This window comes from Saimiri boliviensis, chromosome 11, assembly GCF_048565385.1.
Source record: "Saimiri boliviensis isolate mSaiBol1 chromosome 11, mSaiBol1.pri, whole genome shotgun sequence".
In the NCBI taxonomy this organism is placed as follows: Eukaryota; Metazoa; Chordata; class Mammalia; order Primates; family Cebidae; genus Saimiri; species Saimiri boliviensis.
This window is the reverse complement of record NC_133459.1, coordinates 58,212,832-58,235,866: the sequence shown is the minus strand read 5'-3', so window position 1 is coordinate 58,235,866 and position 23,035 is coordinate 58,212,832. Positions and strand designations below refer to the sequence as shown.

The 23,035-nt window shown below is 35.2% G+C and overlaps 1 protein-coding gene across 1 annotated transcript in view; it reads right to left on the bottom strand.

Moving 5' to 3' along the window:
• Window positions 1–2,362: 2,362 nt before the first annotated feature.
• The window catches only part of HOOK1 (hook microtubule tethering protein 1), a 68,721-nt gene continuing 48,048 nt past the window's right edge, over window positions 2,363–23,035 (bottom strand). The window contains exons 13-22 of the mRNA XM_010348363.3: window positions 21,400–21,487; window positions 21,033–21,093; window positions 19,696–19,836; window positions 17,294–17,387; window positions 15,574–15,608; window positions 14,973–15,055; window positions 14,240–14,340; window positions 11,301–11,402; window positions 7,615–7,683; window positions 2,363–5,901 (exon numbers count right to left, since the gene is read on the bottom strand). Coding sequence (XP_010346665.2) covers window positions 5,731–5,901; window positions 7,615–7,683; window positions 11,301–11,402; window positions 14,240–14,340; window positions 14,973–15,055; window positions 15,574–15,608; window positions 17,294–17,387; window positions 19,696–19,836; window positions 21,033–21,093; window positions 21,400–21,487 — 945 coding nt within the window. The 3' untranslated portion in view covers window positions 2,363–5,730. The remainder of the gene's footprint in view (window positions 5,902–7,614; window positions 7,684–11,300; window positions 11,403–14,239; window positions 14,341–14,972; window positions 15,056–15,573; window positions 15,609–17,293; window positions 17,388–19,695; window positions 19,837–21,032; window positions 21,094–21,399; window positions 21,488–23,035) is intronic.

Sequence of the window (23,035 nt, the reverse complement as noted above, 5' to 3'; positions counted from 1 at the left end):
AAACTCAACATTTCCAGAATAGTGAAAATTAAAGTCTTGCAACAACTTGAGGATTTGTTTAAAAAAAGAACACCTGCTCTCAGTAAGAACAGGGAGCTCTGTTTTAACTTGCCCTATGCCGGATCTCCTCTCCCTAGCTCTCAAGTATCCTTAAAAGCAAGTCTCACAATTATGGTAGCTGTGAATACCAATGATCAAGCAGCCTCTGGAGGGAAGGAACAGAGTGGGTTTAGAGCACCCCAAAGGCCCCATTCCCAGAAAGTTGTCATTATGTGACCTCTCTGGCAGTTCCTTGAAAAGCCCCATTCTCAGAACTTGTCTTTATTTTACCTTACTAAAAGCTCATTCTGTGTGAACCACACTACAGGACATTTGTTTAAAAAAAAAAAAAAACCTGACCACTATGCAACATTAAGGTAACCCAAGGTAGCAATACAAGTTGGAGCTAACAGAGAATTAAAAGGATACACTGAGAATAGAGATGCCCACTGGGGCTTTTAACGCTCTGACATATGCCTAGGAATCTAGAAGGCCATGCACATGTGAGGGCTACATGCATGCCCAGGAAAAGACCTGGAATGACCCTAATCTCTCATCTCTGGCTGACTGTGAGGGTAAGCAGGAAACTAAGGCTATGATAGAATTGTAAACTACCTGCTGGAGTGTTAAAGGTATAACCCAAAACATTTGTAGAGCCCTTTGGGAAAGGCGGAGAGACTTATCCGTTCAAAACATTTAAGGAAATCTCTGTCCAAAATTAGCTGAACACTATACTTAAAAAGCACAGAATTCAGTGGCTGCACAGGATGAAGAATGGAATTTTTACAGAATTAGTTCAAGTCTCTAAACAAAAGGCAACAATAGTAACAATAATCCCTGCAGTGGGGTCTGATTTCCAGAGTTTCCACATATTATTTTTAAGACCAGATTTCCAATAAAAAATTCGTGAATCATGTGAAGAAACAGAAACAACAGCGCATACACAGGATAAAAGTTACTGGAAACCTGAGGAAGCCCAGGCATTGGATTTACTAGACAAAAGCTTTAAGTATGTTCTGTGAGCCTAAAGGATTAAGTTAAATATGAGAATGATTTTCCACTGAATAGAATATCACAATAAGGAGTTAGAAATAAAAAGCAGCAAATAATAGAAATTCTAGAGTTGAAAAGTACAATCACTGAAATAAAAAATTCACTGGAGGAACTCAGCAGCACATTTGAGCTGGCAGAGAATCAATACACTTGAAGATAAATCAATGAGATGATCTATTCTGAGGAACAGAATCAAAAGGGAATGAAGAAAAATGGCCAGAGCCTTGGAGACATGTGGCACACCATGTATAAACAGGTACATAATGAGAGTACCAGAGAAAAGGTTAGAAAGGGGAAGAAAGCATGTTTCAAGAAATAATAGCCAAAAAATTCCCAAGTTTAATGAGAAGCATTAAGCTGCAGATTCAAACTCAACAAACTGCAAGTAGGATAAATTTGAAGAAGTCCACACCTGGATCCACAATTGACCATCTTTTGATAGTCAAAGTGTCAAAAGCCAAAGACAATGAGAGAAGCTTGAAAGTTCCGTATCTCCTGGGACTTCAAAGGAATGTGAACTGTGTACATTCAAGCTAGGTATCAGAAAGAAGCTGTAACACACCTAGTTATACGGGAATCTGGGAAGCACAGTTTTGGTTTTCTTTTTTTTTCCTGGATGATATGATAATGTAACAAGCTAAAATATGGGATTCTATCACTAAAGTAAGAGGGGTAGACTGGATATTGAGGGATAAATAGCAGTCTCTAAATTATTACCCAGGAATGTCTTTTTTCTTTCTTTTTGAGACAGAGTCTCACTTATCACCCAGGCTGGAGTTCAGTGACACAATCGCAGCTCACTGCAACCTCTGCCTCCCAGGTTCAGGTGATTCTCCTGCCTCAGCCTCCCAAGTAGCTGGGACTACAGGTGTGCACCTTCTCACCCAGCTAAACTTTGTATTTAGTAGAGATGGGGTTTTTCCATATTGACCAGGCTGGTCTTGAACTCCTGGCCTCAAGTGATCTGCCCTCCTCGGCCTCCCAAAGTGCTAGGATTACAGGCGTAGCCACCATGCCCGGCCCCAGGAATGTTTTGATTCCATGTTAATGTAAGATGCCTAGGTTCCAGAGGTGAAATTGGAAACATAAAAGACATATCCCCAAATCATTTAATATATCTTTTCATTCCCCCCAAAATTTAAAGGAAGAACAAAATTAGAAGAATTAATGCAATTACTTTTTCTTTGCCAACCTAAATATTTTCAGTCCTCTATTACAATGCAGCAAACAAACATGGATCTATGCCCAGTAAAACCCATCAAAATCAACACACAGAAGCATAAAGTTTATTTACTTAAATCATTTCACAACTATTATATTGATAATGGACAATCATTTATTTAAAATAATATCCTAAATACTTACAAAAATAAATCAAATATTGGTTCTATGTTTCCAGTGTCAAAGTCTTTGTCATAGAAAATAGAAAGGACCTTTTATAAACTAAACATTACATTTGTGCTGCATCATTTAATAACTCCACACTATTTTCTTCTATAGATTGTGCTTTACAAATTTCCAAACTACTTCTTCACAATGCACGAGTGCACAATAAGAATGTATGCATACATTCATATACACACATTTTTACAGAGGAATGTATCTCATTAAATAAACATTTAGAGAACCTAACACAGACACTATTGTGGCCTAAAAGCCACCCCCAAGCCCCAGGGTCAGATGTACCCCTAGAAAGAAATAGGTATAGATGTAGAAACATTATCTAACATTCAAATTAGCACTCTATCGGAAATGATGACATAATGAGGAATACTCAGTTTAATATTTCTAAAAACAACATCATTAATCTATACTAAATTGTGTGACAGCCTTATTCATTGAAAAAATAAACTTCAAATTTTTCTCAATACGTAAGTTAATCTCAATATAGACATCACTGCCATATGTACACACCGTTATCCTTAAAAAGAAAGGAATTTCAATCTTAGAGCAAATGCTGAACATTGACAATCATTTCCAAACTGGTCTGTAGTTTTACTTTATAATCACTAGGACATTTAATTCCTTAACAAATAGACAAATGCTGAATATCTCTTCATTGGTATATGTACTCAAGCCTCCCTTATAACACAGATGTGTATAAATCATGGTTCATGATGAAATATTTATAATGCTTTACCACCCACAGGGTGTCAACTCACTACATTAACCAGATGTGGAAAAGAATCTCACTTCTGATCAGTTCCTGAATTTCTGTATGATTAATCACAATAATACAGAACTTTAAATTACATTAGTCTTATATAAATACTTACATATGAAATATTTTAATTCTACTTATCAACTAGAAAAGTGATAAATCAGAAAATTTGCTTTTTCTCTATTAAGAAAAGTGTATCTAGCCTTAATGTCCTTATTCAGAAATTGCATGATTTAGAAATTCCAAGTATAATAGTTGAAATTTATAAGCAACCAATCTGTGAAAACACTAATTTGTTAAAGTTAATGTTTTACAATAAATTCCATTAAAGGGGAGCTTTTAAAGGCTTCTAAAATTTCAATCATAAGCAAGTAGAAACACCAAAAGGGCAGATGTCTTCACTGACTAAAATATGCCAAAATGCCATAATATTTAGAAAATGTTAAATACCATGCTAAAATATTTTCAAAGGCTTATTTTATTTTACCGGAAGTCACAGGCAAGCAGACACTACAAGAATATACGAAAATGAAACCCCACAATATAATTGTATCAAAATCTAAGAGGTAGTCAACAGAAGTAACCCTGATAGAATAAAATATCCTGACAGGTGCTCCTTAATCTCAGAGATGCAAATGCAGTATGAAATTTTTGTATTTTCAGTAAAAAGTTACCAGGCAAGAATCTAAAAACCAGGTAGCTAAAAAAGAATAATACTGTAAATGGAACAATACACTGTATTGCAAAGAAAAGCTAAGAATAAAATTTAGACCACAGCTCTACAGCATGCAAGCCAAATCTGGCCTACCACCTGTCTTTGTAAATAAAGTTTTACTGAAACACAATCATGCCCATTTTGTTTACATACTGTGTATGGCTGCTTTAACTCTATAATGGTAGAGTTGAGTAATTGCAACAAAGATCATGTAGCCCACAAAGACTAAGACATCTACTAAAATATTTACTCTTTGTCCATTCACAGAAAGTTTGCTGACCCCTGGTCGAGACACATTGCTGATAGGTTCGTGTGTTGAACAGCACTGAAATGATTAACTATGTTGTCACAACATAAGGTATTCAACTGTATGGAATGTAAGATGCTAATTACATTACAATTCAACTCCTTTTTATATCAGAAATCGTCCTAACAATTTTTTTTGATCTAACATCTAATATCAAATAGTATTTCTAAGTTACTATGAAAAGATTTATTATGGTGCTGTCCAATAGAACTTTCTGCAATGATGGAAGTATTCTATAGCTGCCCTGTCCAATACAGTAACCACTAGCCACATGTGGCTACTAAGCATCTGAAATGCAGCTGGTGCAACCAAGAAACTGAGTTTATAATTTCAATTAATTAAATTTAAATAGTCATATATGGCTCATGGCTATGATATAGAGCAGCACATATTCATCACAACTAAAATTCAAAAGTGGTAACTTTAAAAAATGACCCCAAAAGTTCAAAAGTAACACCTTTCAAAATAAGAGCTTTGGGCCAAAATGAACTGAATACCACAAGCTGATCCCAAGATAAATTCCTTAATAAGTAAACAAAATCAAACTGATCCTACCTTGTTTTATCACTGCAACATTTCTTTTCAATGAAGCAAAATTATTATGATACAATTTTCAGCAGAAGCTAACTATAATTTTATGTTTAAAAGCAATAACTGAAATCCTCATTTATTACCTTAAAAAGTATGTAGACATTTCACAAAAGGTGTTCACACTTTTGCTTGCTTTCCATCAGAAAGTCCTCTATTACAAATCTCAGTTTATTTCCTATGCTTAACATTTTAATCATGGTGCCCAAAAGCCCTTACTTACCATAGGTACAAATAAGAACTATGAGCTTCTCAGAATATGTAAAATTTCCAATTAATCAATTTTATTATTCCAAAGTCATTTCAGTTGTCAAATCTTCCAAATGTTATATCTTCCATGACATGACAAGGTAGAGATAGGTACACACTCAGTGGAAGAATCAGGGGACAGAAGTAAAGCCTTGTGCATAGTAAGTCAAAGAAATCACCCTTGCATAGTTCACCATGTGCCTGCTTCAAGACTGGTTTTATATGAACCCCCCCAAAAAAGATAAAACAAATCTAGATAACATTTTAAGATTAAATATGACTCAATATCTATTGAAAATTAATTGTTACTAGTACAGCTGAAAACATTTAACTAAAATATACAAAGTTAATTTGAAATTTTAATACTCTCGAAAGACAAATGTTTGAAATGTGTGTATAATTACGTCTCCAATTATTCAACGGTGCTCCCCCAGAGACACAGCTAATTCTATACTTTGTTTTTGAAGTCAACTGGCAAAATTAATTTGATGTATGTGGATTTTAAATACCCGATATCCAGCATCATAAACTTCTTTTTCAATCTGGTGGTTAGTTGAAAGGTACAAAATATTTTAAGGGCACTTCTATTTATGGTTTTTTGTTCTTTTGTTTTGCAGTTTAATCAGATGTTGTAGCAGGAACTTTAACAGAGAGATTTCTTCTGGTGTTGGTGATGTGCCGTTGCTGTGCTAAGAAAGACCGTGCAGGAGTGCAGGCACCAGTGTCATTGCAGGTACCACCGCCGCTCACAAGTCTAGATTCCATCCCCAGTTTCTGGAATGCTAGACTCTGAAGAAAGAAATAGATAACATTTTTTATTTAACGTGAATAAATAGAGTTTGCCAAGTGCTTTTCACATAAATACATTTAATCCTTAAAACTAACCTATAAAGCTAAGGCTTTCCTCATTTTTATAGTGGAAAATAAGGGTTCAGAAGCTGATTTACCTGTGAAATGGTAATGCTAGTAAGAAGGCACAAAATCCAATTTCTCTATTGAATCCACTAAACTTAAAATCATTAAAAATAGTAGCTTAAAATAATGGCCTGGAATTAGATTTAATTATACCAACTTTTTTGTTTGGGCCATCATTCTACTACCTATGAGCAAACCTGTCATAATAGAATGGCTTAGATCAATGGTTCTTGAAGTGTGGCCCTTGGATTAACAAGATTAGCATCACTGGGAATTTGCCAACAATAAAACAAATTTTTTTTAGGGGCCTTACTCAGACCTACTGAATCAGAAGCTCTGCCAGTGCATCTAGCAATTTGTGTTTTAACAAGTCTTCTGATGCATGTTAATGCTTGAGAACCACCAGTATAGTTTAAATGTACTATAGTCTATCTAGATACTGATATCTGACAAATTACCATATTTTGGCTGTTGGATTTCTTGGAAGTCATTACTCTCTTACTAGGCCACATAACAAAATACAATTTTACTGAACTTAGCATCACTAGTAACTAGTACAGCACATGGATAATAGATGCTCAACAAATATAGGTTGAAAAAAATGAATCAATCATGGACTACTTGGCTACAATATCTTCACTGATTCATGTATCAAGAGGTCACGGAGGAACAAATGAATGATACATGGTCCCTGATCTCAACTAGGATAACTGACTCAAGAAAATTCTGAGGAAAAAAAAAAAAAAGAAGAAAATTCTGAGAATATTTCACACATAATTTTCTTCAGAGCCCTTTAAGCCACATTTTACCCAACAGAAGAAAGAGGTCGGATAAAAAGCATGATGTCATGAAAGCATGAGTCATATCTCAGGAAGAATGACTAGTGCTTTCTGGTAGAGCACAGCATTCACACATGGGACTTTTATAAAGTGATATGCCTTTATGTAAATAAGAACAGATAAAAGTAGGTAACAGCTAAGTTATTACCTAATCTGGCTGATTAGAATAACCCAAAAGAACCATATACATCACGAAATGCTGCTCTTGAAAATATCCCACTATACTACCAATGACAAAATAAAACACATTTCAAACTATCCTATTTTCTCCTTGGTAGGACAAAGAGACAATTATGAAGAGTATCGCCTGGATAAAAAAATAACATAACAAATACAGTAAAGGACACACTGAGGCTGTAGAGGACGTTAACATAAACACTGAGTACTCGAAGCACTTAATTTTCTATTACGCAGATCTTCATATTTCTTCAGAAACCCTTTATGGGCACAGATTGAATGTTTCTTTTAAATTTAAAAATGCTTATGAATTATTTCACCTATGCTTCGTATGTATCAGCTAAAGGCTGATGAGTCACAAAATCAATTTAGTAGATTAGAATCAACACTAAGAAAGAATGTAACAAAATATCTGAGTGCAATACACAAGGTAACTTGTTTCAGTCATATACATAAACATGCTATGTCTTGGTTTGTGGTATAAAATAAAATATATTTCCTTATGTTGTACTTGGTCAAAAAGTTTGATAAATACTGCTCTCATTCAATCATTAGTTGAACCTCTGCTCACCTTATTATACCAGGCAGAAACAATGAGTTTTTCTTCATAATCACGGAATTTTGCTACTTTACATTCACTCTGAAAAAAGATACGAGGACAATTAAAATCCCAGAAATTACTCCAAATTACTAAAAACAGAGTAATTTCTTCACTATGTTCATTATTGAGAGAATCTAAAGAGTGCATTTGCGATGCACACGACATAGTCAAATGTAAACTGAATCATGCACAAATGCATGCACAACACCTTTAGGAAAGAATAAGATTTGTAGCTAACAAACCTTTATTTCAAGAAACTTACTGGTAGAAGAGAGTCATTTAAATACACACATACACAACTAGAGATTTCTAGACTACTGCCCACCATATCTAGAGAAAAAAGTAACAACTGGCTTAGGTAAACAAAACAGAGCTGCACCTGTGGATGAGTCAAAGCTAAGGAGAAAGAGGATGTAGCCAAAGATACCTAGAAAAATCTTTTTAAGTTGCCTATAAAGCTTAATACAAATAAAAATTAATACAAATTTCTCTCTTAATAGTTGGTGGCCTGTGTACTAGATTCCATAGCCATATTTATATGCCATCACAGAGGCTGATGTGCTTTTCTTAATTACTCAAATACAGCTTATTTTGTAATTCTGCTGAGTACCACAGTTTGGTTTATATAAATACTATAATCTTGATACATAGTATGCTCATGAAAAAGTATATAAGACCCAAGCCCAAAAGAGAAGTGACGGTCTTCTTCAGACTCACACCCACTCCAGGCACATAATTCCCAAGAGGGATGGCAGCTAGAACAGCCTCTGCTGCTTACATTTCTCCTTTTGTCTTTTTGCAGTGTATGTCCAGATGAATACACACAAATTAAACACCCATGTACTGTGACTTAACCTACACTTTTCCTCAGTCTTATGGTTAGATAGACTATTTTATCAGCGTATCTGTTGGGGATGTACATTTCAAACAACAACAATGGTGTATATTCTCATGGACTTTCACTGGGACGTAAACAGAGGAATTTAAGATTTCAGTGATTATCCAGTCCCAGTCTCATCATCTTATAGATGAGATGATGGCAACCAGAGAGGAGAAGTAACAATTTTAAGATAAGAAGTTACTAATAATACTGCAACCCTGGCTTCTGATTTATGAAATATTTAATGTTAGGGGTACAGGGATAAAATATACAGTCTTTGTCATCAAGACACATCCACATGTACCAAAAGGAACACCAATGCTGTTGTGGAACAAATTATGAGTTCAAAGTACATGGACTCACTATGGAGAGACTACTACCTTTCCCTAAGCAATAGAGGGAAAGTTTAAAAAAGAAAGAGATATTTGACTTGGAACTTGAAGAATTAATAGCATTTCTTCAGACAGATCTGCCTACCCAGTGCTTTTGAGAACACACAACATAGCCTGAACAAGCACTGATAGTAAGGACACGTGGGGTTGGTATTGCACTACAGATGCAGAGAGAATGGCGTTGTACTACAGATACAGAGAGAATGGCGTTGTACTACAGATACAGAGAGAATGGCGTTGTACTACAGATACAGAGAGAATGGCGTTGTACTACAGATACAGAGAGAATGGCGTTGTACTACAGATGCAGGGAGAATGGCGTTGCACTACGGACGCAGGGAGAATGGCGTTGGACTACGGACGCAGGGAGAATGGCGTTGGACTACGGACGCAGAGAGAATGGCGTTGGACTACGGACGCAGAGAGAATGGCGTTGGACTACGGATGCAGGGAGAATGGCGTTGCACTACGGATGCAGGGAGAATGGCGTTGCACTACGGATGCAGGGAGAATGGCGTTGCACTACGGATGCAGGGAGAATGGTGTTGCACTACGGATGCAGGGAGAATGGCGTTGGATTATGGATGCAGGGAGAATGGCGTTGCACTACGGATGCAGGGAGAATGGCGTTGGATTACGGATGCAGGGAGAATGGCATTGCACTACGGATGCAGGGAGAATGGCGTTGCACTACGGATGCAGGGAGAATGGCGTTGGATTACGGATGCAGGGAGAATGGCGTTGCACTACGGATGCAGGGAGAATGGCGTTGGATTACGGACGCAGGGAGAATGGCGTTGGACTACGGACGCAGAGAGAATGGCGTTGGACTACGGACGCAGGGAGAATGGCGTTGCACTACGGACGCAGGGAGAATGGCGTTGCACTACGGACGCAGGGAGAATGGCGTTGGACTACAGACGTAGGGAGAATGGCGTTGGACTACGGACGCAGGGAGAATGGCGTTGGACTACGGACGTAGGGAGAATGGTGTTGGACTACGGACGTAGGGAGAATGGTGTTGGACTACGGATGCAGGGGGAATGGTGTTGCACTATGGATGTAGGGAGAATGGCATTGGACTATGGATGTAGGGAGGAGGGGGTGTTAAAGTCTTTAAGTCTTTAAATAAAAATATTTCTACCACAGTTCATACCTACTTGCTCAAAAACCAAGAAAAAGGTACATAAATAGAGTGCATTCGTTTGAAATATAACATTCTTAGATTTAAAAAGAAACTGAATACAGTTGGGTGTGGTGGCTCATGACTGTAGTCCCAGCGCTTTGGGAGACTGAGAAGAGCAGATCACTTGAAGTCAGGAGTTCCAGACCAGCCTGGCCAACATGGCAAAACCCATTTCTACTAAAAATAAAAAATAAAAAAATTAGACGGGCTTGGTGGAATGCACCTGTAATCCCAGCTACTAGGGAGGCTGAGGGAAGAGAACTGCTTGAATACGGGAGGCGGAGGTTGCAGTGAGCCAAGATTGTGCCACTGCACTCCAGCCTCAGTGACAGAGCAAGACTCCATCTCAAAAGGAAAAGAAAAAAAACTGAGTACCATTTATGAGAATCTCAAGACCAGTATGTAGAATTCAACATGGCTCTGCAATTATGCATATATTATTAAAAGAAAGTATATATTTACTTCAGGAATAGTATCAAATCTCACTACACTATTAAATATAGTTTTGTAAAATACTTTGCAAAGGAAACCAGAATGTGCTCCATTATAAATCTAAGAATACATAATTTCATAGTGACATATTTATCTAAGGCTCATAAAAATAATATAACTGCTAACACAAAATTATCTTTAAAATTTAAAGACTCAGCAAATTAATAAAAAAGCATGCCATTACTAATAAAATTTTGCATGATTAATAACTAAGATTGCCACTTTAGTTCAGAAGTTCACTGGGATTTTGTGAGTACTTTCTTCTCCCAGAAATTTCACTATTAATGTTTGTTTAGGTTCAGGTGAGAAACAGGCTGAAGATAAGAAAAATGTAGTTGACTGAATCAAAACAGTATCTTTTTTAAATAGTAAAGGTCAGGGTTTTTTTTCCCCTCGATGAAATCATATTTGCATAAATTTTAAAGGAACGTTATAGTGGGACTCCATTAGAAAGTCAGGAATATCCATATATTGTCTGTTGCAGACGGGGAGAGATATAACACTGCTTATAAACAAGGTACATTAGCTATACACAGTCCATCTATTGGTTGGTCAGTGATATGCTTTGTAATAAACACACTGAGTGTGAAAACATTACATTTTAAACTTCTTGTAAAACTTGATCATTAATGGCAAATATAGAACAGCAGTTAATTACCAGGATTCTACAAAATAATTAAGAGATGAGTAAACACAGAAGTTTTACCTCCAGAATCTCAATTCGTCTCTCTTTCTCTGCCAACTGCTTTCTTAGTAGCATTATTTCAGCTGATGCTGGATTTAACTTGGGATCTAAAGTTTTGATTACCTGTTTAAAGAAAAAAAAATGTTAAATTCACTTTAAAGTATTAAAACATATAGAACATATCTTACAAAAACTGTGTAAGTCAGGTGGAAAATAATCCACAAAGTTATCCAAGAGCTACAGGTAGTGCTCGACTTACGACCATGGTCAGGACCGCGGAACGGTCATAACACGATTTGGCTTAAGTTGAGTAGGCTTACATGTACAGCTCAAATGGTGCATGCGGAGATGGTAGTGCTGCCAGAAGCTGGTCCGCACTGTCGTACGCCCAGCTAGGCAACGTTTGTGCTGCCAGTCGCAGAGCAGTCGTGGCTAGTGATTGTGGTCGTAAAGTCGATCAATACCTGTAACTGTAGCTTGTTTTACAATCCTAATTGGGATAACAAAAACAACTCATTCTATATACAAGAAACAGTATAAAATTTCAGTACGAAAATATGAACATCCCCATTCCAAAATCAAATTTCCCTTCTCCAAAGTTCAGTACACGGGATAGTTATTTAGCTTTTTCAATATTCAAGCTTTAAGCATTGAAGTCTTGAAATAACACTTTCTATATTTATTTGACTTGAGATTTTTTTAAAAAAAATCAAATGAATTTAATAACTCTAAGGAAACATTGATTGTTATAAAGTAAGAATAACACACACAGAAAAAATTCTTAGCAATAATCTTTTTTACTATTATTATCTAGTCAAATGTAATTCAATATATAAGATCAATATAACAAATGCTGGTGATTTTATGTGCAAAAGGTAGGGTGCTGAAGCATACTTATGTTAATTACTAAAAATTGAGTAAAAAGAAATGTTTGACCTGAGTGTAGTAAAGAGATTCAGCTAAACTATGGAGATAGCATTCTGTTAGAAAAACAATTCAGAAATGTCAAGAATATATTTCAAGCAAAAACTGTGCACTTCCAACAGGGACATCTGTATGATGTAGTTACAAAACTATTAAAAATATTTAAAATTATTTAATGAGTTAGGAAAATGTCATCTATATTTATAGAGGTAAAAGAAAAGAAAAAGACTGGATGGTAATATACTAAAATATTTCTGTGGCTCCTTTATTCATCCAAAAACGATTTACTGAGTGTTAACTATGTGGCAGATATGAGGATTCAGCAATTTATGGGAGACACAGTACCTGCCCTCACGGAATGCACACCATAAAGGCAGAACACATTAAATAATTTATATCAATTTAATTACAAAGAGCAAATCATAGTTTATTATTTCTAAATGATAAACGATTTTACATTTTCTGAATTTTCTACAATGGACATATGTTATTACTTTAGCCAGTATCGTAACCATTATTTAAACTTCTTGCCTCAAATAAGGTAACGGGAAAAACTCATGTTTATGAAAACAAGCAACTGTCTTTTAATGATATTATTCAATGGTGGCAAGAATATGGTATTCACTGTCATAGTTTTGTTCCATTAGTCACAGTCCTTTTAAAATCTCATTTAGAAATACATATCAGGCATCCTATGGTCTTACTCTCTGACCCAGTACTTCCATTTATAGAAAAGAAGGTTAAGATAATAAACCAAAATAAAGAGAAAGCTTTCTGTATAATTATGTTGCCTACAGTCTTTTTTCTAGGAGCAAAAAAGGAAAAGGAAATGAACACAGATTAATTCTAACAGGAGGATAATGCCTAAGTAAACTATGCCATATCCCACACAAATATTATACAGGCTTTATTTTACTTTTGCAAAGTCTGTTCCATAAATGTGGTGTCTGTCTGTCTAATTCACTGTTGTATTTCTACCTAGTATTTAGCATAGTAAGTGCTCAATAAATATTAAGTTTAAAAATACAAGTTTTATATAGGTATATGTGTGTTGTGTACACACACACACATGTGTTATGATCACCCATCAGAGAAAATATACATAGAAGAAAATGAACTGTTAAACAGAAAATACACTAAAATGTTAACAATAGTGTCTCTGGGAACCGTCCTATATTTTATATTTTCTACCATAAACATTTATACATTTGTAACTGAAGAAACTTAATTATGGTAGAAACTGTCTGCATATTTACCAAGCCTATTTCTCTTTTCTCCTAGAAACATAGCTGTGCTTCCCGAAGCTGGGTGTGGATCCCTGTATCCAAAGTGGGAGTGAAAGTGATTTATGCAGTTTTCAGGCCATTAGATATCTCCTATGCAATCTAGGTTGTCTTTCCTCATGTACTAGCTGGACAATGTCAAGTGAACCTGGGACCCCTATGCTGAAGAAGGCAGAACCTCTGTCAGCTTAGGACTCTGAATGACTACATGAAGCAGGGTTCCTTCCCCATACATGATTGGACTCAATGTGACTATGAAGTAAACTTCTATGTTGTTAAACCTTGAGTCCGATGAACATTTGAAAAGTGTTTAACCGTCTAATCTAAAACTAAATACTACAACAATTTTAAACACATTTAAAAAGCCAAATTTTTACAAAAGATAAAATGTTCATTTTGCTATTCCTAGAAAAATTATGTTCTTAGCAAATTTGCAAAGATTCTAGCAAATAAGAATTCTAGGCTTATTTTCCAAGAACTTAACATTCCATACATTATAGCCATTGCCTCTTGACGTCACTACAGTCTGTGTCTAAACAGTCCCTATTAGTTATGGTTTATTTTATCTGGCACTGATGAGTCAGACTAAGCGTATGTGAACTGATCTGGAAATACCAAAGAAACCTGACAGGTAAGGCAGTACAGTTAAAAGTGATTAGATACAGATACAAGAATGGCAGACAAGTCTGGTGAAAAGGGCCTCACTAAAACATGGGCTCCTAAGGTTTGAGCTCTGAAAGATAAGTCACTCACATTTCTGGCTTTCTCCAAGTACATTTTGTATCTTTCTTCCATTGCTTTCATATCTTCGTCTTTCTTCTGAAGAGCAGCTTCAAGTTCATTGATCTTTTGTACTATTAGCAAAAATAAAATGAAACATGACCAGTTATTAATATTTACTATTAAAATATTTCATCCTCACATAAAATTGTATTTATAATATTTATTTTCTAAAGACTGATAAGAGAACTTAAAAGAGAAGCTTGCTATTCATTCTTGGTAGTGAATTCTTAACTAAAAGTTTGGAAAAACAAACAATACATCCTCAATTATTTATTATTTGTCCCTTAAAAAATCTACAATCTGCTTTATTTAGTTCTTTTTCTGCTTTCTATCAAGTATAAACAGCAAGTATACCTCACAGTAAGCACAATCACAAGAAAAATAAAGTGTTTCTACACAATGTTTTGAAGTTCCTATCAATCTGATTTGAAGTCATTTTTATCCACATTTCCACAAATTATAATTTATTTTTTAATGTTTGATACTCCCATATATCCATCAATCAATTTAATTAGATTTTTTTGCTTTAATAATATATCATTTATTAATGACTTCAGCACTAAAAATTATAATGGTCCTTTTTTTACAATATATGTATCTATGCATTGTGCGAAAACTTACACACAGACCTTGTATCCTTCAATAAAACAGGGTAAGTCCTCATATACACTGCTGTCTGATCCAAGTTTTCACAAATACCTACCATTTTGATTTAAATCTGGCTGAAGATCTTCAATGAGCGCTTGTTTCTTCTGTAAATCTTCATGGACCTCTGTGAGTTTTTCCCTAAGTGGTGGAAAAAGTATGGAGCTTGGAGTCAGACAGACCTAAGAATGAAAACTGGTTTCTGCCATATAACATTTGTGGACCTTAGGCAAGCCGCTTTCTGATCCTTAGCTCCTCACCTGTGAAATCAGAATACTACCTGCCTGACTACAGGGGTCGTCTTGAGGATGTAAAGTCAGGCACATAGTGGGTGCCAAAAAGGTTAAATTGTTTCCCTTGCCATCCTTGCTTCCTAAGAAAGTAAAATATTTTACAGGTTTAACATCCAATTAATCTAGTTGTGATAGCTGTTTTTTTAAACTTTTCAAATGATATTAAATGAAAGATGTAGGAATTTGGGGTGGGTAAGCAAGCAGGCTGAACCTTTAGCATGCTTTTCACTTTTTGCAACAGGTGTGAGTATCAGTTAGCATCGAGATATTTGCTTTTCTAAACAAAATCTGAAAAAGAGATTAACTTTAGAGGCTTTTACAACCCCTCCCCTCTCATATTTGAAAAGGAGTATCAGTTTTACTTACATATGAGCTTCCAACTTCTGCTTTAATTTGCTGGACTATAAAATTTAAAAAAAAATTGCTGTAAGATAACTATCTTGACAAAGGTCAATTTTCCAGACATCTAAATCTCTTTACCTCCTTTTAAAGGTATATTATGCAAAATTGTATTTTTAAAATTTGTATTTCTAATAAGCCATTTTAAGAAGCATGAACTTTTTAGGTTCTTTTTTTTTTACTTCCGAAAGGAAAGAAAAAATAGAAAATGAAATTAAAAAGAGTACAACAACAGAAAGAAAAATGCCTCATATTTCTGAGTAAAAATTAAATCTGAATTTGAAAAATGGCAAATGCAAGCTCAATGTGCTATACTGAGGAGTATCAAACATTAAAATATTAAAGAGTCATTTATTCAGAATACAAATTTTAAGATTTTGGGCCTCTTATGAGGAACAAACTTAAAGATCTTAAATAATTATCTTTATAATAAAACTTTATCATAATTGCAAATACTTTAATAATGAACACCAAAATGAAGCAACTGAATACTGCTAAAATGTAAAATTTTAAACATACAATTTCCTCTTTTAAAAACCAGTACTTTAAATTGCAATAGTTTTCCCGCACCTACTGTATAGGTGAAGTGTTTAAAATATACAATTTGAAATACAAGTTGGATACCAATATATTAAAATAATAAAGACATTTATCTTTAAAATACTGCAAGCCAAAATGTGTCCCCCTCCAAGACCTCATTTTAAAAGTATTCTCTAGTGTGGCTTAAAATAATATTTGTATTAGAGAAGTTACAATACCGTATATATGCACATATGAGATGCCGCCATGCATGAGACGATTTCTATTTTCCAAGCCCCCAGGGAAGAAAAAAGAAAATAATATAAAGCACATAAAAGACAGAAAGGAAATGCAACCCTTTTAATTTTCATCTCTTTACTTACTCTGCAGACTTTCCTCCCCCATCAACACAGGTATATCACCTAACATTCTATCTAATCGCAATCAATAAATACATCCCTAACACATATCTCGTCCATTATTTTTTATTTTTAATTAAGTACATCCCTCTCTCAATCATTACTTCTTTTCCTCTTCACATAAAAAGATCAAACTTTAAAAAAGTGCTAGGTACAGTGAGATTTAAGCTAAGTTTGCTCTCTTTTAAATCCTCTTATCTCTGCCTTCACAATATCTACCATTAAAAACCATCAGAAAACGGTAAGGCCATGAATCATTAAGGAAGGAAAAAGAAATAAGCGATGCTTCCAAGACGGCATTAAAGTTTCTGTCCTTCAGAGACAGGTATAATCCATTTTTGGCATGCTCTTTTGGTAGAAATCATTTCCCCATTCTCTCTTTTCCCACTAGGTTTCCTCAATTCTGACTGCTAGTAACTCTCATTTGGATTTTTCTCAGGACAGCCTTGTTGGAATTCCACCAGCATTATTAAGGCCTCAATTGTAATATGCTCTCAATCAAGAATCATCATGAACTTTGGTATAGCTGTTGAAGTAGGACAGAAAGAAATTACCTTCCAATGTACATGATCAACTGACAGGCCCCAAGTTGGCAAAATCATTGCATCTATTATGCGGATATATACGGTATTTAAGGGTACTCTCAATGATAAGGGCTGCACTTTCAAATACAAGATTAATTTGGGCATCATGACCTATTAAAGAATAGCCATACACAGCAGAATTATTATAATTTCCAAGTTACTTACACTTTCGCCTTCAGACTTGGATCCTTGTTCCTGTAAAGACTTCTGGAGGTCCTCAATCTGCTGCTGCAATTCTCTAATACGCTCTTTGCTCAGCCTATTGTAAGATGAATCATGCATTTACTTGTATTGAAAAAGTAGTTAAGGATCTACAAAGGTACATTCAGTTAGCAAATTAACTAAAATATATTTTTACAGCCATGACAAATGCAGAATAATTATCTGTGCCTAGTTATAACATGGAGTAGGGTAGACTACTTCCATATAAGCCTACATTTAAAATTTTAAGAAACTTAAATGTCAGTGGCAAAAACATTTTTATACTATACTCACTGTTAGAAAAATTAGAAAATCAGCTCAATTTTTCTATAGCTGTATTTTTAATGAATGAAAACAAGGTTTCCGTCTTCTATTCAGATTTCACAGTGTACTGGAAGAAGAAGGCCACCATTTTCCAATCATTTCTACATGGTTTTTTTAAATTTAAATTAAAGGGACTGGTACTAGCAATTAATTCAGATTCTAACATGGCAAAATCTCATTCTTTAAAACTCTGCTTAAGAGTTACTTCCAGTGGAAGTTGCCAGGAAGAGTTAGTTATGTCCGTCTCCCTCCATGTATATCCACACAAATAAACTCACATTATTATAATACTCCATTGTTGCAGTTACCACAGAATACAGCAATTATCTATTTACATGTCTACTTTCCTATGTTAATTCCTTAAAAGCTGGAATGGTTTCCCCAGTGCTAACAACTGGTATAGAACTGAATAAGATAGTAATATTTAATGGTCTCTTCAGAAAACTAAATTGTTATTCTTCTTTTAACCACAGTATATGTAACATTATACACACAAGTTTGAAAAAGATAAGATTCACGTGTGTCTAAAATTTGTTGGTCTCTAGGATTCAATAAAGGTTAAATAAATCCAAACACCCTTATAGGAAGAGTGCTATTTATAATAGGCAGGTTACCATAATAGTTAAAAGTAAAACATTCAGCAGACTGACAGAGAGTTCATTATGTAGGATCCAAAACTACTAGCTATATAACTTTAGGTAAGTTATTTAACTTCTCTGTATCCATATTCCTTATCCATAGAAAAAGAGCTAATCATAGTTACTATTTCATAGAGTTATTATGAGGATTTACTGAGTTAGTAGCAAAAAAGTACTTAGAAAACTATATTATTATGATTAGAATAAGTTTTGAGCACTTCATTGGTACCAGATAAGTACATTGCTTGTTTTAAGCTCATTATCTATAGTCTTCCTAACCACTTGTATTTACACTTGAAAACACTGAGTGTAAGTTTAAGTAACTTGTCCAGAAACAGTTAATAAGTTAAATTAAAAGTGGGATTTAAATTTGATTCCACAATCTACATCTCATCTATGCATGAGACAAGTAGAAAACCAAATTGCCATTTATTTATTGTCAAATATTCTGAATTGTAAACATATCTAAATGAAATTCAAGAATAAGTAGACTGCTGGGCTGGGCACAATGGCTCATGCTTGAAATTCCAGCAACTTTGGAAGGCTGAGGCAGGTGGATCACCTGAGGTCAGGAGATCGAAACCAGCCCAGCCAACATGGTGAAACCCTGTCTCTACTAAAAAGTACAGAAATTGGGCAGGTGTGGTGGCTCATACCCATAATCCCAGTACTTTGGGAGGCTGAAGCGGGTGGATCACGAGGTCTGGAGATTGAGACCAGCCTGGCCAACATGGTGAAACCCCGTCTCTACTAAAAATACACAAAAAAATTAGCCAGGCATAGTGGCACATGCCGATAGTCCCAGCTACTCGGAGGCTGAGGCAGGAGAATCACTTGAACATGGGAGGCGGAGGTTACAGTGAGCCCAGATCGTGCTACTGCACTCCAGCATGGGTGACAGAAGAAGACTCCATCCCAAAAAGGAAAAACAAACAAACAAATAAACAAACAAACAAACAAAAAACAGAAATTAGCCAGGTGTGGTGGTGTACATCTCTAATTGCAGCTACTAGGGAGGCTGAGGCATGAGAATCACTCAAACTGGGGAGGTGGGGGCTGCAGTGAGCAGAGATCATGCCATTGCACTCCAGCCTGGGTGATAGAGCAAGACTCTGTCTCAAAATAATAATAATAATAAAAAGAATAAGTAGCCTGGTTAACCAAGACTGCTGAAATTAATGGATTATCTATATATTTCATAAATATAACTGAAATGAATCACTTGACTTCTTTCACAGAGTGAAGCTTATAGTAATGAAAGACTACCAACAAAAAAAAATTCAAACTATTTCTAGGTAATTCTAATTACTTTAACTACAATAACATTTTCCACTTTTGTGAATCAAGATTTTGTGGTCCGCTAATTAAAGCACCAAGATTTTCAATTACTAAGGAGCACATCACCTCTGCTCAGTTTCCAGTTCATTCATCTTACGATGTTTTTGTTCTAGCTGTTCCTGAAGTTCCTCAATACGTTCATTCTCAGAGCCTTCTTGTTGTAAGCGAAGCATCTTATTTTCATGTTGCAGTCGAATAAACACCTCCCTGATGTTACAAAGCAAAATCTTTAATTTTTAAGAATTTAAGTCATTATATTCTTTAGTTAAAAAAGGAAATTCCTGTCCATTCAATAGCTACCATTTTAAGATGCAAGCAGGTCCAACTAACACAGCTGGTGGGGCATAAAACTCTTAAACTGCAACAAAAACTTCTGTAAGTGTTAAGAAAAAATTATGTACACTGCAATACTGTGCCTTTAAAAAAAAGCAGTAAAATTTTAGAGGCACCATATAGGATTATGCTATAAATAATTAAATTATTATGCCATTCCCAAAGAGATAATAGAAATCATTTTACTTTGGTAATTTAGAAACTATTCACTAAAGGAAACACATAGTATATTCTTAGAAAAACACATAAAAGAAATAGCTTTAAGAAGCAATAGTTTGACTAAAATTTTAAGAGATACTTTATAATGGCAATAAGACAGTTTCTAGATCTTCTCTTTCTAAAATTTTTTATTAAAGATTTACATGTACTTTTTGAAAATGCAACTTTTTATTAGTATTATTGATTTTACTTTATTATTATTTGTATTAAATAGGGAAGTCATACTCTCCTTTAGTTGTTCCCCTGCCAAATCCCATTCTTCAAAAGCAACTAATTTCAATTAATCCCAGTTTTTGTTCTTCTGAATGCCAATACCATAACTCTTTTTTTGAACTGTACTTTAAGTCCTGGGGTATATGTGCAGATCTTGCAGGACTGTGCCAATACCATAACTCTTTCTAAAAAAGCTCATAGGGCTATTTTTTAAATTACTAATTTTAACTTAATGATTGACTCCCCACTGTGCAAGATAAGTACCTATTCTCATTTTATACATTTACCACTTCCCCCATCAAAGGCTTATTAAATCATATTTATTTTTGTCTTCTAATAATTTTCTAACTTTAAAGTATATACTTATACCTCCCTAGTTAAAGCAATTTTGTATTATGGGGGTCATGTCATAAAAATTAGAATATGTTATTCAACAGGTTTGTAAAATTTTACTTCTGATAAAATTTTAAATTGCTGTGGTAGCAATAATAATCTGATTTAGAAAATTTAAGTAGATCTAACAGCAATTTTCAGCTCTATGATTCACAAAATAAGTTTTTAAAGGCCAAGACATTTACAAAAACAAAATAAGTTATAGTATTAAATATAATTCTATCAAATGACAGAAACAAATTTACCTATATTCCACAGGCATAATCTCAGCAGCAAGATTCTCATAACTTTTTGTAGCAGATGCACCTAAAAAATAACAAAAAATAAATTAGCATTTCAGTATTTCAACTATTTTAAAAGAACTCTTACTTTTTTTTTTTTTTTTCTTAGAGATAGGATCCCTCGCTGTCACCGAGGCTAGGGTGCAGTGGTACAATCATAGCTCACTACAACCTCAAACTCCTGGGCTCAAATGATCCTCCCACCTCAGCCTCCCAGGTAGCTAGGAATATAGAAATTCACCACCATGACACATTAAGTTTTTATTTTTTGTTGAATGGGGTCTCACTATGTTCCCCAGGCTGAAACTTTTCTAGATCTAACAAAATTAACCTGTTTGGTTTAGGTGATCCTGTTGTACTTGTGAACATCGAAGCTCTTCATTCGTTTCTTTCAAAGTATCACGCTGCTCAATTAGTCTCTGAAAAGAATTGTTGACATCAGCAAAGTATATAACTCTGCCTAAAAACAATGTACTTTATGATTACAATAATTTATCTTAACTAGCTTGATAGTTGTTGTTTAATTTTAAGTGACAATGATTTAGTTTTAAGAGGCTCATTTTCTATTAAGTTACATTAATAATATGTGTCTTTATATAATACATGGTTTTGACTTCCCCATCAGATAGTTTATCTTTGAACAAAATGAATGCAATTATGTAACAGAGGATAGATATGCAACTGGTGTAATAAAAGAACATGGACTTTGGAGGCATGGGTTGAATATCAGTTTTACCACTTCCTGGCTATACTGTCTTAAGCAACTTATATAACTCTTTGGCTTTAGTATCCATAACTTCAAAATAGGAATACTGATACATAAACCCTTGCAAAGGTGTTTTGAGTAACAAAGGTGGCAGTTAGTCAAGGATCCAGAATATAGGCTGGTGTCTAAGAGATACTGGAGACTAGTTACTTCTTTTTACCACTATTGTGAAACTGAACTGAAGGAGTGATAAGTTAGTATCCTGGAGGTACACATTGGTGAAAAAACACCATTTCCCAAGGACAGCAAATTGGTACTTTGTCATTGACGATTTTATTTTAGAGTCTACACCAGGCGTCCCCAAACTACGGCCCGCGGGCCGCATGCGGCCCCCTGAGGCCATTTATCCAGCCCCCCGCCGCACTTCAGGAAGGGGCACCTCTTTCATTGGTGGTCAGTGAGAGGAGCACAGTATGTGGCGGCCCTCCAACGGTCTGAGGGACAGTGAACTGGCCCCGTGTTAAAAGTTTGGGGACACCTGGTCTACACCAATGACAAACTTCTAGGTTCTGGACAGAAGGCTCATGTTTAAATTGTTTTCCCAGAACTTGAAAAGTACTACTGCACATAAAATCATCCATTAAATGCTGTTATGTTCCAAGTCAATAAACTAAGCTCTAATTAATCCATTGTGTATTTCAAATCAATTTAGCAGTAAACTGGTAACTAACTGAAGGAGTCCGTAGGTGCCTTAAGGATCTCTGAACCCTGTAGGTTGGAGATCTAGCACAAACAGGCACAAAGACCTCTGTAAATCTGTTCTTCCATTAATGTAACACACACACTAGCACATTTGTCACTAACAACTATTTCAGAATTCTGGGAATAAACCAAAGGCCTACAACAGTCTGATGAGCATTTATTAAAGTAAACCTGCTAAACCTTGGTTAGAATAGCAAGCTTGTTGCTCTTTTAACTTTTCTAATTACTATTCCCATCTCCCCAGCTCTGAAGTAGCCTTGAAAATCAGCAGCCTTTCAATCACTGTAGCTGTGAAAACCAGCAGCTCTAGCAACTACCGAGCAGACTGGATATAGGGTTCCCTTAAAAAGCCCAATCCTCAGAGAACTGCCACTGTTTAACCTGTCTTGTACCTCCCTAGACCCCATTTATAGGGACTCTTCATGATTTGACCTGATTCACTGCTTGCTCTGCAGGACAAGCCCTACAGTGTTTCCAAGACATTTGGCAAACAGAATCA